This window comes from Mustela nivalis (assembly GCF_964662115.1).
Source record: "Mustela nivalis genome assembly, chromosome: 12".
Taxonomy (NCBI): Eukaryota; Metazoa; Chordata; class Mammalia; order Carnivora; family Mustelidae; genus Mustela; species Mustela nivalis.
The window spans coordinates 25,600,105-25,619,627 of record NC_139031.1 but is presented as its reverse complement, the minus strand read 5'-3'; the positions used below and the strand labels follow the sequence as shown (position 1 = coordinate 25,619,627).

At 35.2% G+C, this 19,523-nt stretch overlaps 1 protein-coding gene and 1 long non-coding RNA gene across 20 annotated transcripts in view; one reads left to right on the top strand and one right to left on the bottom strand.

The window, feature by feature from the left end:
- The first annotated feature begins 7,165 nt into the window (after positions 1–7,165).
- On the top strand, positions 7,166–9,891 carry LOC309845147. Its single transcript, XR_014301072.1, has 2 exons — positions 7,166–8,675; positions 8,713–9,891. It is a non-coding gene; the product is annotated as an uncharacterized lncRNA (long non-coding RNA).
- POT1 (protection of telomeres 1) overlaps positions 9,529–19,523 on the bottom strand; it is a 77,868-nt gene continuing 67,873 nt past the window's right edge. For all 19 annotated transcript variants that reach the window (XM_082692690.1, XM_082692697.1, XM_082692696.1 and 16 more), the window contains 5 exons: positions 19,176–19,311; positions 16,997–17,085; positions 14,607–14,698; positions 12,815–12,920; positions 9,529–10,680 (listed from right to left, as the gene is read on the bottom strand). In XM_082692690.1, the coding sequence (XP_082548816.1) occupies positions 10,568–10,680; positions 12,815–12,920; positions 14,607–14,698; positions 16,997–17,085; positions 19,176–19,311 (536 nt within the window). In that variant the 3' untranslated portion in view covers positions 9,529–10,567. The remainder of the gene's footprint in view (positions 10,681–12,814; positions 12,921–14,606; positions 14,699–16,996; positions 17,086–19,175; positions 19,312–19,523) is intronic.

Below are 19,523 nucleotides of genomic sequence, written 5' to 3'. Positions count from 1 at the left end.
AACTCCTAACAACATACGAAGGTGTTTTTAAAAATCTATCTTCAGAAAAAGAATTTCTAATACATAGATGGGAACAAAAGAGCACAATATTTTTTTATCTGTTGTCACTGGATGAAAGGCCTTTTGAAAATTTTCTCATGATCTCCTAGAGAGGTAGACTCTAAATAAATGTTGTAATATATTATTTATTTCTTTATCTATTTAACTCATACTGCATACATAGAGTCATATTTGTGAATTCATTCTACAAATGGAGAAAATCAAATTAATTATTGTTCCAAGGTTGGAGGGGGTACCTAAGAGAAGCTGGAGCACATCAAAACCACCAATCTGGACGGTATAAAAATGTATTACAAATTGTAGAAAGTCATTCAAATGCACATTATTATTTCTTCCAAGTCTGTAATTTTCCATTTAGAATACCACCTACTTCCTAAATGAACTGCCAGGAACTTAAACAGTATTATTAATGGTTACATTTTGGTTTGCCAGAACACTAGTGTTTGACCTACTAAGATTGAAATCAGTAGTTTTTAAAAAAAGAACTCCAGATGAAGAAGGAGCTAAGTAACTGATTTTCTTTTTCCTTAAAACACTGAAATGACTGTGGACAACTTAAAGTTCTCCGAGAAAGATCTTTCAGATGCCAAAGAGATGGTCTCATTTTTGGAAGAGGAAAGAAATTATTTTAAAAATTATCTGGTTGGCAGATAATCTGAATCTTACAATCTTACAAATCTTACAATCTGAATTTCTGAACTATTGGAGGACTTTAGAAAAGCAACAGGTAGAAAGTGAGATTTTTAAACTATTTGCGACATTTCAAAAAGCTTTAAAAATTGTACAATTACCTGTAGAGAAATCTGTGCTGATTCCTTGCTTTTGCTTAGGAGTAGATGAATTTAGCACTAGGACCAAGAGGTACGAATTCGGTAATGAATGTTTGCAGAGTTGGGGTCCCTTATCAGGGAAGTAACTGGAGTATAGCATGTGGTTTAACCTCTGCCATGATTTTGCGGGTGCAGTGCTGTCTGAAGGATTTTCTTATCACTGCCTTAGGATAACCACATGTTGTGCCATAAAGACTGAAGAATGCCTGGAAGCCAAGTTTCAGTAAATTTTAAGTACTGAACATGTATCCGTTTTATAAGTATGAAATCTTATTTTCTGAGGCAGATAAATTATGTGCCACATGCTCTTTTCGTGATCTTAGAGTAGAAAGTAATTTTGCACATTCACTATGGGAAATTCAGTGCTTTCAAATAGGTGTCAGTTACGGTCTGTGGAACCATAAAATAAGCATTAAAGTATCTCACCAAATATCCTGGCATAAAAAATGCATTTTGATTTGCATTTAGATTTAACTAAAACCATAGGGACTCAACACTAGTCGTGTATTACATCATTATTCTTTGTTTAAATCTCTATTATAAGAAGAGACAGGTACATGGATTCATAGAAGCCTATTCCAAATATTAAGAAAAAACTTTCCTGAGGACTTTCTGAAAAACATGTGATGGCTAGTGAATGACATTAAGTATAACCTCTTTTGAGTAATAAAGGCACTGGGAAACCCATAGATTTATTTGTATCTTAGTTTTAAGCGACTCAAATAAACTGGAGAGAATTTTATAAACTGACTATACTGCCAAAGAATTTCCACATGGCATAAAATTTACATATAACATTTTCTTCCTCTTCTACCATCGTTTCAGAGTTGTGTTTTCTAATCAAACTAAATATTTCCATTCTTTTTTAGTGCCTGCACACTGTATTACTTTCAAATTCCTCCATGTATTAGTCAAGCTATCCCCTATTTTGAAGTAAGTAGTGGCCTTACTGACATATCTGAATTTCTTTTATTTCTTTTTCTTCTCACAATAAGAATGAAATACTGAGAAAATGGGATTTGAAATAATAAAACTATCCAAAATGACCCTCTCAGCAGAGGATTCTTTGGTCAGTTGGTTCAATGCTATTCACTCCATTCCCTTCCCATTTTTGTAGCAGCGTCACTAGATTGGACCTGCAATGACCCAAGGATGTAGCTGTTTCCCTCTGTCCCACTGCTGCTGGGTTTGCTTGAACATTAAGGAATCAGCAAAGTAGAATAAAATAAATCCCAAATCTTCTTTGTAGGAGAGTAGCAGTAAAGAGGATGAGTTTTTGTCACCAAAACATAGTAATAATATCGAAGCCTTTATGAGGGTTTCCTATCTGCCAGATTCTGAGTATTTTTTGTATATAATTTCATCTACCTTGGACCCTTCCATGGTCTTCTGAGGTTGGCACTATCACTACTCACAGCTTCCCAGAGAGGACTACCAACTTGCCTAGTGAGAGTGCGGCCAGAGGTTGAATCCGTGTGGTCTGGAGCAAGGGCTAAGGGTGACATCCCAGGATCTGATGCTTTGAAAGCTCCTTCCTGAGATGATTAGAATATGAAGCCAGGATTAAGAATCACTGACTGGTCCAGAGGCAACATTGAGGTGCTTCAACTCAAATGCTTACAGGATCATTCAGGTAATATGTCTGAAGCAAGCAGATACAGGCCCCATCCTCTAACTTCTAGAATAATGATACTAAATCTTTTACCTGCCACGGAATCAACTGGGGAAGATTGTTACAAATGCAAATTATTAAATCTCAGCCCCATAAAATCTTTGTTTAGTCTCCATCAAAACTACCTACGTTTTATTTTATTTTATTTTTTTAAAGATTTTACTTATTCATTTGACAGACAGGGATCATGAGTATGCAGAGAGGCAGGCAGAGAGAGAGGAAGGGAAGCAGGCTTTCTGCCCAGGACCCTGAGATCATGACCTGAGCCAAAGGCAAAGGCTTTAACCCACTGAGCCACCCAGGTGCCCCCCTACATTTTATTTTTAAATGCAAATTTCTGGGTCCACAGTAACCACTGCTCCAAAATCACTTTACATGCTAATACATTTTAGTATTCTGATTTTGAGTCTGGGCTCTCAAATATCACATGATCATTTTATTTATTCTAGAAATATTTCCTGAGCATCTATTATAAAAAAGGAATGTGTAGGCACTGGGTAAACAGCAGGGAATAAACCCAACTCCTTCCCCAAAGGGTTTATATGCTGCTGGGGAAGGGGAACAGTATGAGCAAACAAATATATGTCACATGGGTAAATAGAGAAAAGTCAGTCAGGGGTAGGCTTTCTGATAAGGTAAAAGGATGTGAGAGAGTGAGCCATGGATCCTCGAAGAGGTCAACAATGTAGAGACTGAAGTAACAGCAGAAAAGCACAAAGTCTGTGAAGGGAGAGTTTGCCTGGTACATTGAAAAAACAAGGAGACCAGTGTTTGGACAAGAGTGAGAGAGGAGAAAAGTGATAGTATAAGATGTTGGAGAGGTAGTAAGGAAATGGATCACAGGGGCGCCCGGGTGGCTCAGTGGGTTGGGCCTTCAGCTCAGGTCATGATCCCAGGGTCGGGAATCAAGCTCCACATAGGGCTCTCTGCTCAGTGGGGAGCCTGCTTCCTCCTCTCTCTCTCTGCCTGCCTCTCTGCCTGCTTGTGATCTCTCTCTCTCTCTCTGTTAAATAAATAAATCTTTAAGAAATGGGTCACATTGACTTATTTCACTTATTTCGCTAAGCATGATACAACATGGAGGCTTAAGTGGGTAGGAGAAGAATAAATGAAACAAGATGGGATTGGGAGGGAGACAAACCATAAGTGACTCTTAATCTCACAAAACAAACTGAGGGTTGCTGGGGGGAGGGGGTTTGGGAGAAGGGGGTGGGATTATGGACATTGGGGAGGGTATGTGCTTTGGTGAGTGCTGTGAAGTGTGTAAACCTGGTGATTCACAGACCTGTACCCCTGGGGATAAAAATATATGTTTATTAAAAAAAAAAAAAAAAAAAAAAAAAAAGAAATGGGTCACATTGAGTGCTGAGGGCCATGGTAATCTCAACTCTGTGTGACATTAGAAAACACTGGAAAATGACATTATCTGCCTTATGTTTTAATGGATCAGCCTAGCTACTGTATAGAGGATATATTGTGTGGGGAAACTATAGGAGCAGGAAGACCAACTGGGGAGCTATGGCTGTAGTCCAGGTAAGAGAATTTGGTAGCATGGCCAGCATGCTGGTAGAGAAGTGGTAAGAAGTAGTCAAATTCTGGATATATTTTCATGAATGCACCATAATGATTTTTCAAATGGATTGGCTATGGGCCATGAATGAAGAGAGGGATCAAGGATGACTAGATCTAATGTTTGGGCATTTAGAACTTAGTAAATCTGGTATAGGTAAAATACTCTTCCAGAAAATTCCCAGTTTTATAAATAAAACAGTATGAAGCTTGTTTTATTTATAACTTCCATGGATCACTGAAGGCAAAATACAGGAGTACATATCTTCCAAACAACTGTGATTCATTAGAACCCGTATTCTTCCTGACTTGAAACACTGAAAACAAGACAGTTATTTCATTACCAGTAACTACAATAGGTAAAGGTAAGAAGAGCTATTTTTCTCAGTGATATTTGTATCAGAAGGGAATTGATTTTTTAATACCAGAAAAACAAATTGTTCCTGTAGTAATGAATGGCTCTAATAATTCTTGAGTATGTGGAGATATTGGAAACATTTAACATCCATCATTAACAATAAAAAAAAAAAAAACCACACAAGAAAGTGCTTCAAATAAGAGCCAAAATGTGGAGGGGCACCTGGGTGGCTCAGTGGGTTAAAGCCTCTGTCTTCGGCTCAGGTCATGATCTCAGGGTCCTGAGATCGAGCCCCACGTAGGGCTGTCTGCTCAGCGGGAAGTCTGCTTCCTCCTCTCTCTGCCTGCCTCTCTGCCTACTTGTGATCTCTGTCTGTCAAATAAATAAATAAAATCTTAAAAAAAAAAAAAAAAAGATCCAAAATGTGGAGAGTCCATAGAAAATTCCCCTGCTCTATTTCTCCCATCTTAAGAGTTTACATTCTACCATTTTGGATCAAGTTTCTACATTTTTAAACTACTATTCGTTACATAAAATATTCTGTTATTTAGTGTACCTAATCTAAAAATCCACCTTGTTACTCTTAATGTTAAGATAAATGAAAGGTTTGTATCTACTAATGATATAAGAACTTTGTTAATAAGAGCAATATAACTTGTTGCATTTGCATGTGTAATAAGTTTTGTTCAAAGCCTATAGCATCCCTTAGGTTTGGAATAAAATTGTTTTAATAGTCACTCCCCTATTTGGCTCTTGCCTTCTTGCCCTATTTCAAGAGGTTGTGTCCTAGGTCTGTCATTTTATTGTAAACCATATGAATTTCTTTACGGATACAGACACTGTATGAATAACAAGCGAATGTAAATGTTTGAGCTGACTTTAAAATATATACCTATTTTGTACTCTGTATTCTTTTTCTTAATCTCCATTCAAGCTTGGATCATTGTGCAGAAATATTTGTCAATGATTCTAAAATTTAATTTTGCTCCTGAATCTAATCTAATGGGAATAAACACACAGGATTTCCTATCTAATCAAATAAAATCACAACAATGCCTATCTACTGCAGGTGTTTTCATGTGACTCCCAAGTTAACATTTTTGATTTAAAATGTGTTGTCTTCCCTATTTACTGCTATGGAAACTTGAGACAGAAAGTCATTTAAAAGGTAGCTAATCTGGTATAAGATTTTAAATTCTAGGACTCTGCCCTCCAATGGAGGACAAAAATCTGCTGAGCAATAGATGTAAAAATAAACTGGAGTTTATCTGCGAGTTCCTATTTCAAAGAAGGGAAAAAAATCATTCTGAAAGTGGAGGGGGGAAAAAAAGTATATACCAGAGATTCAGGGTCGTATATAAAAAGGTATTTGTTTAAAACTGTAGCAATATTTGATGGACTGTATTAATAGATGATAAGAAGATTTTCAATGAACACATGCTCCAAATCTTCAGACTACTGTCAACAGATGAAATAAAACAAACTTTTCATACAAGTCGAAGATGTCTTTCTTTGCTAGCTGTGGACTAGGCTGTCAGGTATATTCTAATATAGTACCCTGCAAAATGAACTCAAGCAGAGAATAAAAGCAAGCACGTGCACACACATGCGCACATGTGTGCATGCTATACCAATGTGCCTCTATGGCCTAGATTTCTTTTTTTTTTTTTTTAAGATTTTATTTATTTACTTGACAGAGAGAGATCACAAGTAGGCAGAGAGGCAGGCAGAGAGAGAGGAGGAAGCAGGCTCCCCGCTGAGCAGAGAGCCCGATGCGGGACTCGATCCCAAGACCCCGAGATCATGACCTGAGCCGAAGGCAGTGGCCCAACCCACTGAGCCACCCAGGCGCCCCTATGGCCTAGATTTCAAGGGGGGAAAAACAGACATTTATTAAGATGTTGCTACAGTCTAAAAATAGCAGTCATTTCTGAACTATCCATGTTTCAGCAGCTGGCCCATCTGAGGGAGCGCTCTCGTACACATTAATGCATTATCCTTATCCCTGTAATTGATACCTAACACTTCTCAACCCATCATTTGCAGTCCTGAATGGAAGGACATTTATCTCAATGTAAGATGACCATCACTTTGAAACCCTAAGTGATCTCAAATTTCGTAACAGTTTAAATCGCAGTACTGCAGAGAAAAATAATACATGGTGCTACTGATTCATTCCCTGGCTGCCAAACAAAGATGTGATCTCACATACCTGAGCAGACTGCAGACTTCCTGTTCAGTGAGTTCTGATACTATTTCCAAGTACCAGAGGGAAGAGAAGAAGGATCACTAGGCCCAGATTTTACTAGCTGACTAGGTCTTTTTCTTGGAGTGGGAAGGAGGCTTTGATGCCATCCAGAGATTCTGTAGGGCAAGCACAGGAAGAGATATCTTTATTTCCCCTCTAATAATGTTTTAGAATGCTGGGGTGACTCATCATGGCCCTCAGAGCCTTTTTTTGTAATGAAAAGCATTACAGGAGGCATTCTTTCTTACATTACCATAAATTTCTCTGCCCCTCCCCCCATGAGTCCTTTGAAGCATGAAAGAGTATTTCAAGACAACTGTGTCATGGCAGAATCCTGATCTGTACCAGAAGTTGGACAGGCCTTCAAGATTCTCATCACCTTAAGAACCTCCACTAGATACAGTGAAACCAGGTCCCAGGGGGTTCAGATTTATTTAAAGGGAAAATAACACCAGACAAAACACAGACTAAAGTAATAATAGTATTATTATTATTATGAATTATTATGAATAACTATATTATTATTATGAATAACTATAAGGCAATAAAGTAAACAAAATAGGTAACACGAATACATTCTTATAAAAATACAAAATTCTAAAACTGTTACAGTAAGAAAGAGAATACTTAAACAGACCAAAAACCATGACAAAAATAGAAAGTGAAATAATCAGAGAATTCCCTAAAAAGTCACTTATGCTGAGTAATTACACACAAGTTTCTCCTTCTATGTATATGGACATAAAGAGTAAAGGCTACTTTATAAAGTGACAAAAGCAAGCTGCAGAAATACATTAATAGCACGATGCTATTTTTAAAAAGTATATATACACATATTTACCCATTCTTAGGGAAAAGAACCTGGAAAATTACTCACCAAACTGTTAAAAGTGGTTTCCTCTGGGGTACTAGTAAAGAGTAAGAATTAATTCAGCTTCATATACTTGATATTGTTTCAATTCTTACAAATACATACTACTTTTATTTTAAAAAATTCTGGATAAAAACAAAACTTGGTCAAATATATGGTCAAAATTCAAAACACTGAAAATAATCAGAAGAAACTAGCTATTTCCCCAGATACCAAGGAAAGTTTCCAGAAAGTGTATTAGAGAATTGGCTGGATTAAGAGTGACAAGTTGTTACAAACTCGTGCTTTGATTTGATTTGGGAAACAGAAGAGCACAGCCAGTTAAAAGATTCTGGCCCACCCCTGTGACCTGTAGGTCGCTACAGCACAGGATCTACACAAGCCCAAACCCTAACCCTAGCCCTACTGCTTAGGGACTGCTTTCTCAGGTAGAGAGGTGTATTTGGCTTCTTCTATTCCATTCACACCAACCTCTCTATTCATTCATAAGCCACTCCCAATGTGCAACATGATCAGGGGTTAAAAAAAAAAGGGGGGGGGTGGGGGGATGATGCATTGCATCTTGGCTGGTGTAGTTCCCTCAAATAAAGCAGTGTAGTGGAGGGTAAAGACAGAAAGAGCGCATGAACAGTGCATTTTTCATTTTGTAGCAGACTGCCTCAGATTTTCTAAGCTACGCCTTCTCTTCCTCATACAGAAGAGTTCAGGGGCTAACAAGACAATCCAGTAATGGATGCTGCAGAGACTGGAAATTGAGCAAAAGGCTGTACACAAACTATACTGTTAAATTCATGTGATTTTATATCTGACAGGAAGGCTACCAGTATTCACAGGGGCAGTAAAGGGGACATGTCTCAAGTGAGGGAGCAATGAATGCCCGTCTACTTGTTGCTCCAGAAACAGAATTCTCCTAGCTTTCTGGGCTCCTGATTAAGGTAAGATGCATACATCATCACTGGATAAAAACTAGGTATTGACAGAACTCTTCTTGTTCAAAGCTGAAAGTTAAAAAACAAAACAAATGAGGACAATGTGAGGGTTTATTAAAAAAAAAAAAAAAAAAAGGAGTTAAATAAAATCTTTAAAAAAAAAAAAAAAGGAGAGAGAGAAATGACCTATCACTGTAAAGATTCATGTGAGCAGTTTTATCAATTGGAGACCACTCCGTGACCGGCTGTAACTTCGGATCCCTCCTCTTCTAGACTGAGTGTTTCCTGAAGAAAAAATGGCCCTCTCGTCTTTGTTTCCCCCATGTACCACTGATATTGAAACCTATGTCTTCATTTACAAGGTTCCTAAACTTTTCCCTGAAGATGTTTTGAACTAAGAGTTTATATCCCCCAAACAGCAGCATCAGCCTCTTTTTCTACCATCTCCGAGAACCTTGTAACTCAGTGATGGGAGATGGGTACTTAGGTCTGGGGATGGGCTAATGTATGCAGGAACTAGAATCTGGGGTTATTATGAGCAGAGGAAATCAGATATTTGCCTTTTTTGCAAATAAAATATTAAAAGCCTTTTGATAGTGTAAGGAAACATAACACAGACTCCTCTCATAAATCTGTTTCCAATGTTACTTCAAATACTTAAGAGAGGACTCATGTGCAGAAAACCCCATGCTAGCTTTTGCCCTAGAATCCTAGAGTGGTTAGCCGTGCAGCCCCTGAACACAGATCACCTGAATGCGAGAATTGATTTACCATTTAGTAACTCTGCGAACTTGGTGAAGTCAGCTCATCAATCAAGCCTCAGTTTTATCAGGAAATGGGTTGCTGTGAAACTCAAATATATGTTCAATGCTTTGCACAGTACCTATTGTACAGACAGTTTTAAATATCTGCTATATTGGCATTCCTGCTCTGATTCCTTACCTTCAATTACACTTCAGCTCAACACAGGGCAAATAAAGAAAACACGTGAAACATGTGCATTAATTTATTCTTCATTTATACTGGATTAGGCAGGTTTGTATGTCTTAATCTTTACCAAATAATACACATAAATCTATACATATATATAAATATACAGAAGTTATTTGTATAAACCTGAATAGTCATGATTTTAAACTTTACGTTGTCAGATAAAAAGCAGACTACTGTACTGAGTTAATATCTCATGCCATGTTCAATCTGAAATACAGATATAAATTACATAATGCTATTAAAAAAGGGTAATTTAAGTAAGTCAGTGACATTGTAATAAATCTGACTGCTTTATTAGATCAAGGTGGAATGCAATAAATTCTAATATCACGTAGAGAAACAAACAATCAAAAGCACATAATTCAGGTCTTAAAAAATGGATTTATCCTAAATTGGTCAACAGCACCAAAAGACAGCAATTCTGCCACATACACTTAAACCACTCCTGTGAGTGCCTTCTAACTCACTCAGAAGGGCACTTCTAAACAAGACTACTTGTTTAAGCAGATCCCTTTGTACAAAACCAAACTGCTAGCCACTACATACCTCCCACTCAGTAAAAGCTGAATGAGTTAACATAAGGACATTTTCTAACTCCACACCTATTCTAAAATCACTAACACTACTGATATAAAAATCAGGGCAACAAAAGGTCAAACATGGATGATGGCGGGCAGACCAATAAGTGGCTGACAGATGGAAAATCCAACAGGGAAAGTGATTTCTTGTGTAGGGTATCAGAATAGTTTCTCTGAAAGGGCTGTAAGGCGTAAATGAAGATAGTCCTTCTTTATTCCCCTTTCTCCTTTATGCCCCTTGTAGCCACCATACTGGAAATTTGAGCAAAAGGAACATTTTAAACTTATTCACAAGAAGGCATTAAGATAACACAATACTATTTGTGAAAAGAATTTACATTGTGGTTAAAATGGAAGATAAACTATATTTAAACCTTTTATGTGTTTTGTAACAATCTCACAGAAAATAATGTTTTCTAAAATTACAGTATTTTACACATGCTAAGCTGAATGACAATATTAGATTACATCATCTGCAACTGTGGTGTCAAAAATCTGATAGCAAATCTGCTGTTCCACTCCACTTGTGACATTATATGACTTGATGAAACATTCCAACCATGGATATGCATCTACAAATGAGAAAAAAAGGTTAATCATTAAAACTAACCAAATATCTCTGAAATATATACCTAACCATAATGCTTAGCTAGAAAAATTAACATTTAACTTAGCTTGAAAAATAAATACACTTACCAAATTTAATAGTATCTACTCTTCCAGATATACACTGGGTTCTTGTTACTATTCTGTAACAATCCTAATTTGATTTTTTCCCAACAGAAAACAACAATTAAATGTGGAGTTTTCCAAATGTTTGATAGCAAAGGTAGCAGCCACCTCATTACCAACTTTTCTTCCTGCTGCTGACCACCCCAGGTTTTTTTTCTTTTTTTCTCTTCTTTTTTTTTCCTTGGTTGACTGTAAAGAAACCGAACCTGAGGTTCAATTCACATCAGCTCAGGCTTTTATACACCTGTCTAGCTGAAACTCCCATCAGGTACCAGGCACTGTGTCCAGACAATGTTGGCAGCTGTAGATGCTGTTTCCAAGTTTTGGTCATGACTACAATAAATCTGTTTAAAACTTCTAGAAAAGTTTCTTAATGCTTCTTCAAGTTCAAGCTTGAAAGACACTTAATATAGTCAATATTGGCAAGAGTCAAGCAAGACAGGCCTCTTCTCTACTGCTGGTGGTACTACAAATACGTAAAATATTCTTGAAAAGCAATCTGGCAGCATGAATCAAAAGCCTACAAAACCTGTGGGGTTTTTTTGTTTTTGTTTTTTAAATACTTTATGTATTAATTAGAGAGACAATGAGAGAGGGAACAAAGGCACGGAGAGCTGGAGAGGAAAAAGCAGGCTCTCAAATGAACAGGACCCTGATGTTGGGCTCAATCCCAGGACCCTGGGATCATGACCTGAGATGAAGGCAGATATGTAACAACTGAGCCACCCAGGCACCCCACACCTGTGCTTTTTAATCAGAGTTTTATTTCCAGAAATCTATCCAAATGAATTAAAACCAAAATTAAAGTGATATCAAATAGAAGTATGTAAGTTAAACCTTGTTACAGCTGTTTTTTCAGAATCTTTATAAGATATAAAGACTGACCAGGAGAAAATAAAGTCTGATTAGAAATAATTTTAGGGGCGCCTGGGTGGCTCAGTGGGTTAAGTCTCTGCCTTCGGCTCAGGTCATGATCTCAGGGTCCTGGGATCGAGCCCCGCATCGGGCTCCCTGCTCAGCGGGGGAGCCTGCTTCTCCCTCTCTCTCTGCCTGCCTCTCTGCCTGCCTCTCTTCCTGCTTGTGATCTCTCTCTCCATCAAATAAATAAATAAAAAAAAAATCTTTAAAAAAAAAAAAAGAAATAATTTTAAAAAGTTAAACTGACAGCATCTAAACCTGCAGCTGGCAAAATTTGTTACTTATGAAAAATTGTTAGAAGAGTCAAACCATCCTACTATGATTGAGGTCTTCAAATTTCAATGTAAACAGAAATAATGGCTACAAATGGAAGCCAGTGTCAGTAACTGTAATTGATATGATTTGACCTGAAGATCTGGTTGATGGACAAATGTTATCCAGAGAACTAAAGCTGATAAAAGAACAATTAGTAAAATAAAATGCATAAAATCTGAAACTGGTTAATACTGAACAGAAATTCATGAAATCAATTAAACTGGCTAAATGAAGTCTGTTATAGAAAATGATTCTTGAGAAAATTTCATCTCTGTTGGTATAACTTCAAAAAAAAAAATGTTTGCATAAACACAGTATCAAACGTGCTTGTGATCAAAATGGTCTCCCTCCTTTTTTATTATTTCAAAAAATTAAAAATTTTTTCATTTCAGGAACTATGATTTTTTTTTTAAAGATTTTATTTATTTGACAGACAGAGATCACAAGTAGGCAGAGAGGCAGGCAGAGAGAGAGGAGGAAGCAGGCCCCTGGCTGAGCAGAGACCCCGATGTGGCACTCGATCCCAGGACCCTGAGATCATAACCTGAGCTGAAGGCAGAGGACAAACTATGATTCTTAACTCTTTTCTCCATGCCACTGTTTTCATCAAAAAGCAGATCAAACAATAATTTACTTACAATCAGACTTCAAAGTTTTCATCCTCTAAGTCTACAGATTAGACATGTTAAATACTGTTTCAAGAAAAAGAATGATGAGATTGTTAAAAATATTATTGCCTACCAATTTTTATTCCTGAAGGACAAAACATATCCATGATCATATCCATACTCTGCTGAAGGTCATCATTGATTAGGACTTCTGATGCTGGGATCTGGAAGAATTTGTCCTTAAAAAAAAAAAAAATTACAGAAGGAAAAAAGGAAATTAATGTTTCTTTTTTTATTATTATTTTTTTTTATTTGACAGAGAGCAAGAGCGTGCAACTACTAGGGGCGGGGGAGAGGGAAGGGGAGAAGCAGACTCCCCACTGAGCAGGGAACCCAAGTGGCTCGATCCCAGGACCCAGGGATCATGACTTGAATCAAAGGCAGATCTTCAACTGACTAAGCCACCAAGGCGCCTTGGAAGTTTATCTTTTTTTAAAGTCATAATTAACATGAAAGTATTTCAATATATTTTAATGAAAATGATCTAGACTATTTTACTCTATAAAGACGGTAGAAGTCACAGAATTCTAGTCTGATCTCTTAAAATCTAATTTACTACTTTAAAAACAGCATTAAGATATACATATAAAAAACCCAATTACTTTGAATTAATGATAATAATAATAATGGTATTTAGAAAAACGTGAGGTCTCTCATTCTCTTTGTATATAGGAAAAAATGTAGTCTTAAGTTTAAAAGAGTAGAATATATGTTGCATATTTATTTAACTTTTCTTTTCTCTAACATATTATACTATACTTTCTTAAAAGAAAGAAGGGATTTTGTTTGCTTTGTTCACTGCTATAACCCCATCATATACAACAGTACCTAGGCACAGAGCAGGTGCTCATTAAATATTTATTCAATAAATGGACAAATGAATTGTTAAGCAGGAGGAAAAAAATCTCTCAACTTTACCCCAGATTGTTTCATAATGTGTGCAGTAAAAAAATTCGACCACTAACAGAAATCTAGTCTCTGCCCTTGGCTTCTGGAAATAATCTCTAAGCCCTTAAAATATGCCTGTTAGGAATGTCCTTGTATGTCAGTCACACTAGAGATATAGGGTGGGGAGGTTGGGGCATATGATATTAGCTTGATCTTCAGAGGGGCTGAAAACTAAGACCAGCCATATGGGCTGTCAACCATGACTACATGACAGAGCACCAATAAAAACTCTAGACACTAAGGCTCAGTGAGGCTTCCCTGGCTCTCAACACTATCACATGTGTACTCCTTATAAATCATTATCAGGCTGGTAACACTGCCTGCTACTCCATGGGAAGAGGACAACCGGACTCTGCCCTATGTACCTCTTCCCTTGGATGCTTTTAATTTGTATCCTTTAGGTGTAATAAATCATAATAGCAATAATAACTTTTAGGAAGTTAATGGGAATCTTTCCAGTGGATTATCAAAACTTAAGGGTGTTCCCGAGAACCCCCAAACTTGGAAGTGTTGTTAGAAATGAGGGAGGTTTATGGATAGCTCCCTAGTTTCACATAATATAACCACTGACCTTCCAAAGTAATTTAGTTCCATCTAAAATGGAAATGTGGAGACTTCAAAAACCTAGTGAAATGCTGCTAGACAGAAGGTGTGGTCAATACCTGACTTTGACTCCTGGAATAAAACTTCTGAAGAGCCTCTCCTCAAATTCCTATTCTTCAATTTTTCATTATATGGATATTAAATTTACAAAGTTAAACCAAAACAGGATAAATATATAGACACTTCAAGATTTATGTGCTTGCGTTTTATTTAAGTTGCATTAAATCCTCTCAGTAATAAAGTGGGAATGAATAAATACATCAAAATTAAAAAATATTTTACTTAGAAATATCTATACTACCTCTGTTACTTACAGAGTCCATGAGATAAGCTTCCAATACTCCTGTTCCATCATCAAGAGTAAATGTCATTACAAACACATGTTGAAGGGGTACAATACCCAGTACTAGTAAGGGAAAGAAGATGAAACCATATGAATCTTCTAATCCTTATAATCAAAGTAAAGTGAAAATTGCTTTATGATGTTATGTTAGTTTTGTTTACTAAAATAAACATAAATAACTTATATTTATGCCTTTTGTTCTCCAATAACAATATATTAGACTCATTTAACAGATTCATTTTAGACATTACATTGTATCTATATAGGGACAATGACCTATAAGCATTGATGAAATATTAAAGAATAAATGAAACAAGATGGGATTGGGAGGGAGACAAACCATAAGTGACTCTTAATCTCACAAAACAAACTGAGGGTTGCTGGGGGGAGGGGGTTTGGGAGAAGGGGGTGGGATTATGGACATTGGGGAGGGTATGTGCTTTGGTGAGTGCTGTGAAGTATGTAAACCTGGTGATTCACAGACCTGTACCCCTGGGGATAAAAATATATGTTTATAAAAAATAAAAAATTATATTTAAAAAAAAAAAGAAATATTAATATAAAGTATCTTTGATAATTTGACAGAAAACATAAAAACCGATTTACGAACTATAATTCATTGCATGATAGCCTCATGAAAGACAAAATTAAAATACCAGAATGTTCTAAAAAAAATTGCATGCAATTCAATATTTAGGGTTTTGTAACGTATCTCTCCCCTTTGTATTATAAACATAGGGATCACTTATTTTTTAAGATATCATCTGGTAGAATGGATAAAAATGTTAGAAGATGGGATTTCATGATTTGGTAAGATGAGGAAGAAGAAATTAAAGAGATACTAAATGATACAAAAATTCATAGGTTAAAATGGTACTTTGCATTTGGAAATGGAAGACATTTAATATGTTTATAAAATGAAACACTGAGAAGGGGGTGGGATTATGGACATTGGGGAGGGTATGTGCTTTGGTGAGTGCTGTGAAGTGTGTAAACCTGGTGATTCACAGACCTGTACCCCTGGGGATAAAAATATATGTTTATAAAAAATAAAAAGTTAAAATGAAAAAAAAAAAAAACCTAAAAAAAAAAAAAAAAAAAAAAAAAGAAATTAACAATAAAAAAAAAAAAAAAAAAAAAGAAACACTGTCTTCCATTTGTGGAATCCATATGTAAAAGGATTAATTAAGGGGCAAGTAAGAAGAATGAATCAGGGTACAGAGAAATGAATTAGAGCATACAGACATGACTAAAATTATTAATACAGAGGAACCGATTTATAGGATTCTAAAGGTCTCCACAGGTTAAAACTGAGCTAAAACCAAGAAGAATGAACATAAAATCTACCCTCAAGGACCACACAAAGACTTGCATTAAGAATGGGATGAGGAGACCATGCTGGAAAGCAGGGAGCCTGGAATTTCACTGGACCACAAACAAAATATGAGATAGCAGTATCTATAGCTAGATTACTAAGGAAAAAAACAAAACAAAACAAAACCAAGTATATAAATAAATATCAATACAATAAAATTTTCAGGCTAGTAGAAGCAAAGTGTCCAATTTTAGAAAAATAAAAGTTTTCTTTATATTCTGCATTGGCCAACATTTGTAGTGCTATTTGCAGCTTTTAATGCCAAACTTAAGAACATTGGTAAAGTGAAATGTTTAATAAGGAGGAGAAACAAAATAGTAGGGAATGTGGGAAAATACCAAGTGAAGTGAGGGTGCCTAGCTGGAGAAATAAAGAGTAAAGGTTTGACAGGTATCTTCAAATGCACAAAGCCTGCTGATCTTATAGAAGGCATGTACACTAAGTCCAGCGGACAGAATGTGGTCTGTGCTAAAATTATAAGTAGGTGGTTTTGCTTCACTAAGAACTACTTAAAAATTAAGAGGTATGCTGTCTTTCAATGTAATGAGTCCCCTGTCACTGAAAGAGTTTTAAGCCAAGCTGGGTGAAGAAGTTTCTTGCTCCAGATAAAGATGTGTATTGGGTAAAGAGCTGTAAGAGCCATCTCTAAATCTGTTTTTAATCCAAAAATACTGTGAACTGGAGGGATTTTTCAGAATCTGCATTTGTGATTAATAATTAATACTATAACAAATTACTGAATATGAAATATAGTAATGATTAAAGATATTGGCAGAAGCCTGGAAGCAAGTTTTCATATATTTTAAACTTCACTTTATAGTCTTATTATAATCACAGTGAAAGGTTTTGCTTAAGTACAGTTAAACTTTAGCTCAGTCTTTGCTCTGGTTTTGCTCTGGTTTTACTAGACTGACAACTGAAATACAATCAGTGAGGTCACCTTATATGAAGACAGTTACAGTTGCAGGACACAGAAATTTGCTAACCTTCCGCCACAGAAGAAGGAATCCATGGTGTTTTATCAACCAGGGAATTTAGATTTTGTATTGGTCTCAAAGTAGAACATTGTTTACATCTGAAATTAATGACAGAAAAAAAATAGGCATTTTAAAATAATTATTATAACTCATTTAATTATAACTTATCTTTGCTGTTAAAACATGCAGAGTTTAAAGTTATTTATAAAACAACAGTGTTGCACCTTTCATAGTGTAATGCACATTAATACAAGCAGAATTGTAAAAAAAATAAGCTTTTCACAATAGAAGCAATTAAAAAGATAGTATGGTTCAGAATAAGTAACTAAGTTGAGAATAAGAGAAAGAGTCCAGATTCAGATTGTTAATTTGGCTGATTTTGTGGGCAAAACGAAAAAGTTGAAAGGGATAATCTCTCAGGACTCTCATTCGATGGCTCTGTGATAACAGCTAAGGTCATAAGTAAATATAATCAATAGGAGAAAATTATTCTAAGGAAGTCAGTACTAACAAGACTTTGGATAATATATTTAGTAAATGCATATTCAGAGGTTCACAGTTTATAATGCCTAATATTATACTTATCTTTTGTATTAGAAATTAATCTGAAACTATACAATATACTACAAATGCTCATTATTTAGTATAGGTATTTTGCTTTACTTATATACAAATAAGTACAAGTAATTACTTTTTACTATATATCATCATAAGATTAGGAGATATTGATAAGAAAATATACTTGAATACAAATATAAAAATCAATGTACAAAAGGTTCATGCAGACTCCTTTTCACTTCTAATCTGGAGAATAGAGGGTCCCTATATTAAATATTCTTCTCCTCCACCCATCAAATATATAAATATTTCTTCTTTAACAGAGAAAGGCAATAGAATCAAAACAAATTATTTCTTCAAAAATAGGCTGTGATATTAAGTCTAGACATTGATAAAGCAAGCATGCAAGCTAAAAATTAAGCATATAAATTAAAATATAAGGGGAAACAAGTAAATATTAAATACAGAATTCATTCCTTTGAAAGCAGTAAAAGCAGAAAAAGGGGAAAATCATGAACATTTTTATAAATGAATCCAACAGAAGACTACAGGTAGGCCATTTTCTCGGGAAAAATATGGGCTTAAATGTAAATATTTTAAAAATACTAAAAATTAATAATTGAGATAAGCATTCAATTAAAAACATTTGAAAAAGAAAAAACAAAGAAACTTAAAGTAAGTAAATGTTGTAAATAAAGATAAAAAAAGAAAAAGCCAAGGAAACCCAAAAAAAGTAAATGCAAAAAAAAAAGATATGAAAAATAATATAAAAATAGAGCATGTCAGAACAAATCTAGTTGCTTTGGCAAAAAAACGTAAAAAAAAGGTGCAGGTAATATTTAGTGGATTCAGAAACAAAGTGGAGATTTAAAAATCACCAAAAGTACTATAAACAATTTTATGTCACTAAATTTAAATTTACATAAGAGATGAGGACTTTTCTAAAAAAAATTCATTAATAGATTCGAGAAATAAAAAACCATAGGAGATGGATAACTGTTAAAGAAACTGAAACATTAGTTTAAAATTGTTTAAAAAGAATCAGGTCCAGAAATCTGAGTAAAATAACTAAAGCCTAAGTAAGGAAATCCTTTAAGGTTTCACAAGCATTTTGAGAAATATCATCATATTAATATTTTAAAAATTTATAAAACAAAAGAAACCATGAAGTTAAACAGGTTCAAGAGAGACTACATATATCTTGAAACACATGCCTTTTTCTAATATATTCTGATTCTCCTAATATATTCTGATTATCTTCTACCTCCTCAGTGGTAACTAAACTGTAACTTCCTGGCACAGAAATTTTGGAATTCAGTCACTTAACTTTTATGAGGATATAGTTATGAACCTTTCTCTGTACCATTATCTAAATCTTTGTGAAAGAAAACAAATGAGTGTTAGCCTTTGGGGTAGTTTTATACTTAGTGCATTGGAGGTCACTGATGCATATGCTATCAAAAGAATAAATATATACCAGAAAAATCTTGTACATATAAATTGTACATATACATATATATATATTCAAAGTATCCATTGAATATATATATATATATAGCAACTACTAGGATAAAATAATAAAAATTACTGCTATGCAGTCTTCTCAAAACTCCCAGATTTGAAAGCATACCCGTAGTGATGTATTTTTCCTTGTATAAGGAATGGTGCTGAAAGATCAAGGACTTCCAAGTCTTCCTGGCCAGATCTCACAGGAATTACACTATGAAACTTGTTTGCGAGTTTGTAGATTTCACCGAGTGTACCTCCTATTAACAAAGAATAAATAAATCCTTCTAGGCAAAATTGAGTGTCTATTAAGTAACATATAAGGTACAGTAAAAAAGACTAAGGGGACTGAAAGAAAAAGACAATGAAGGCATGAATTTAGATGATTAATACATTTATACATTTATTGTAAAATACAGTAATTTGTAAACTTAGTATCCTGCCCTGATTTAAGAAACCGCTGCACAAAAAT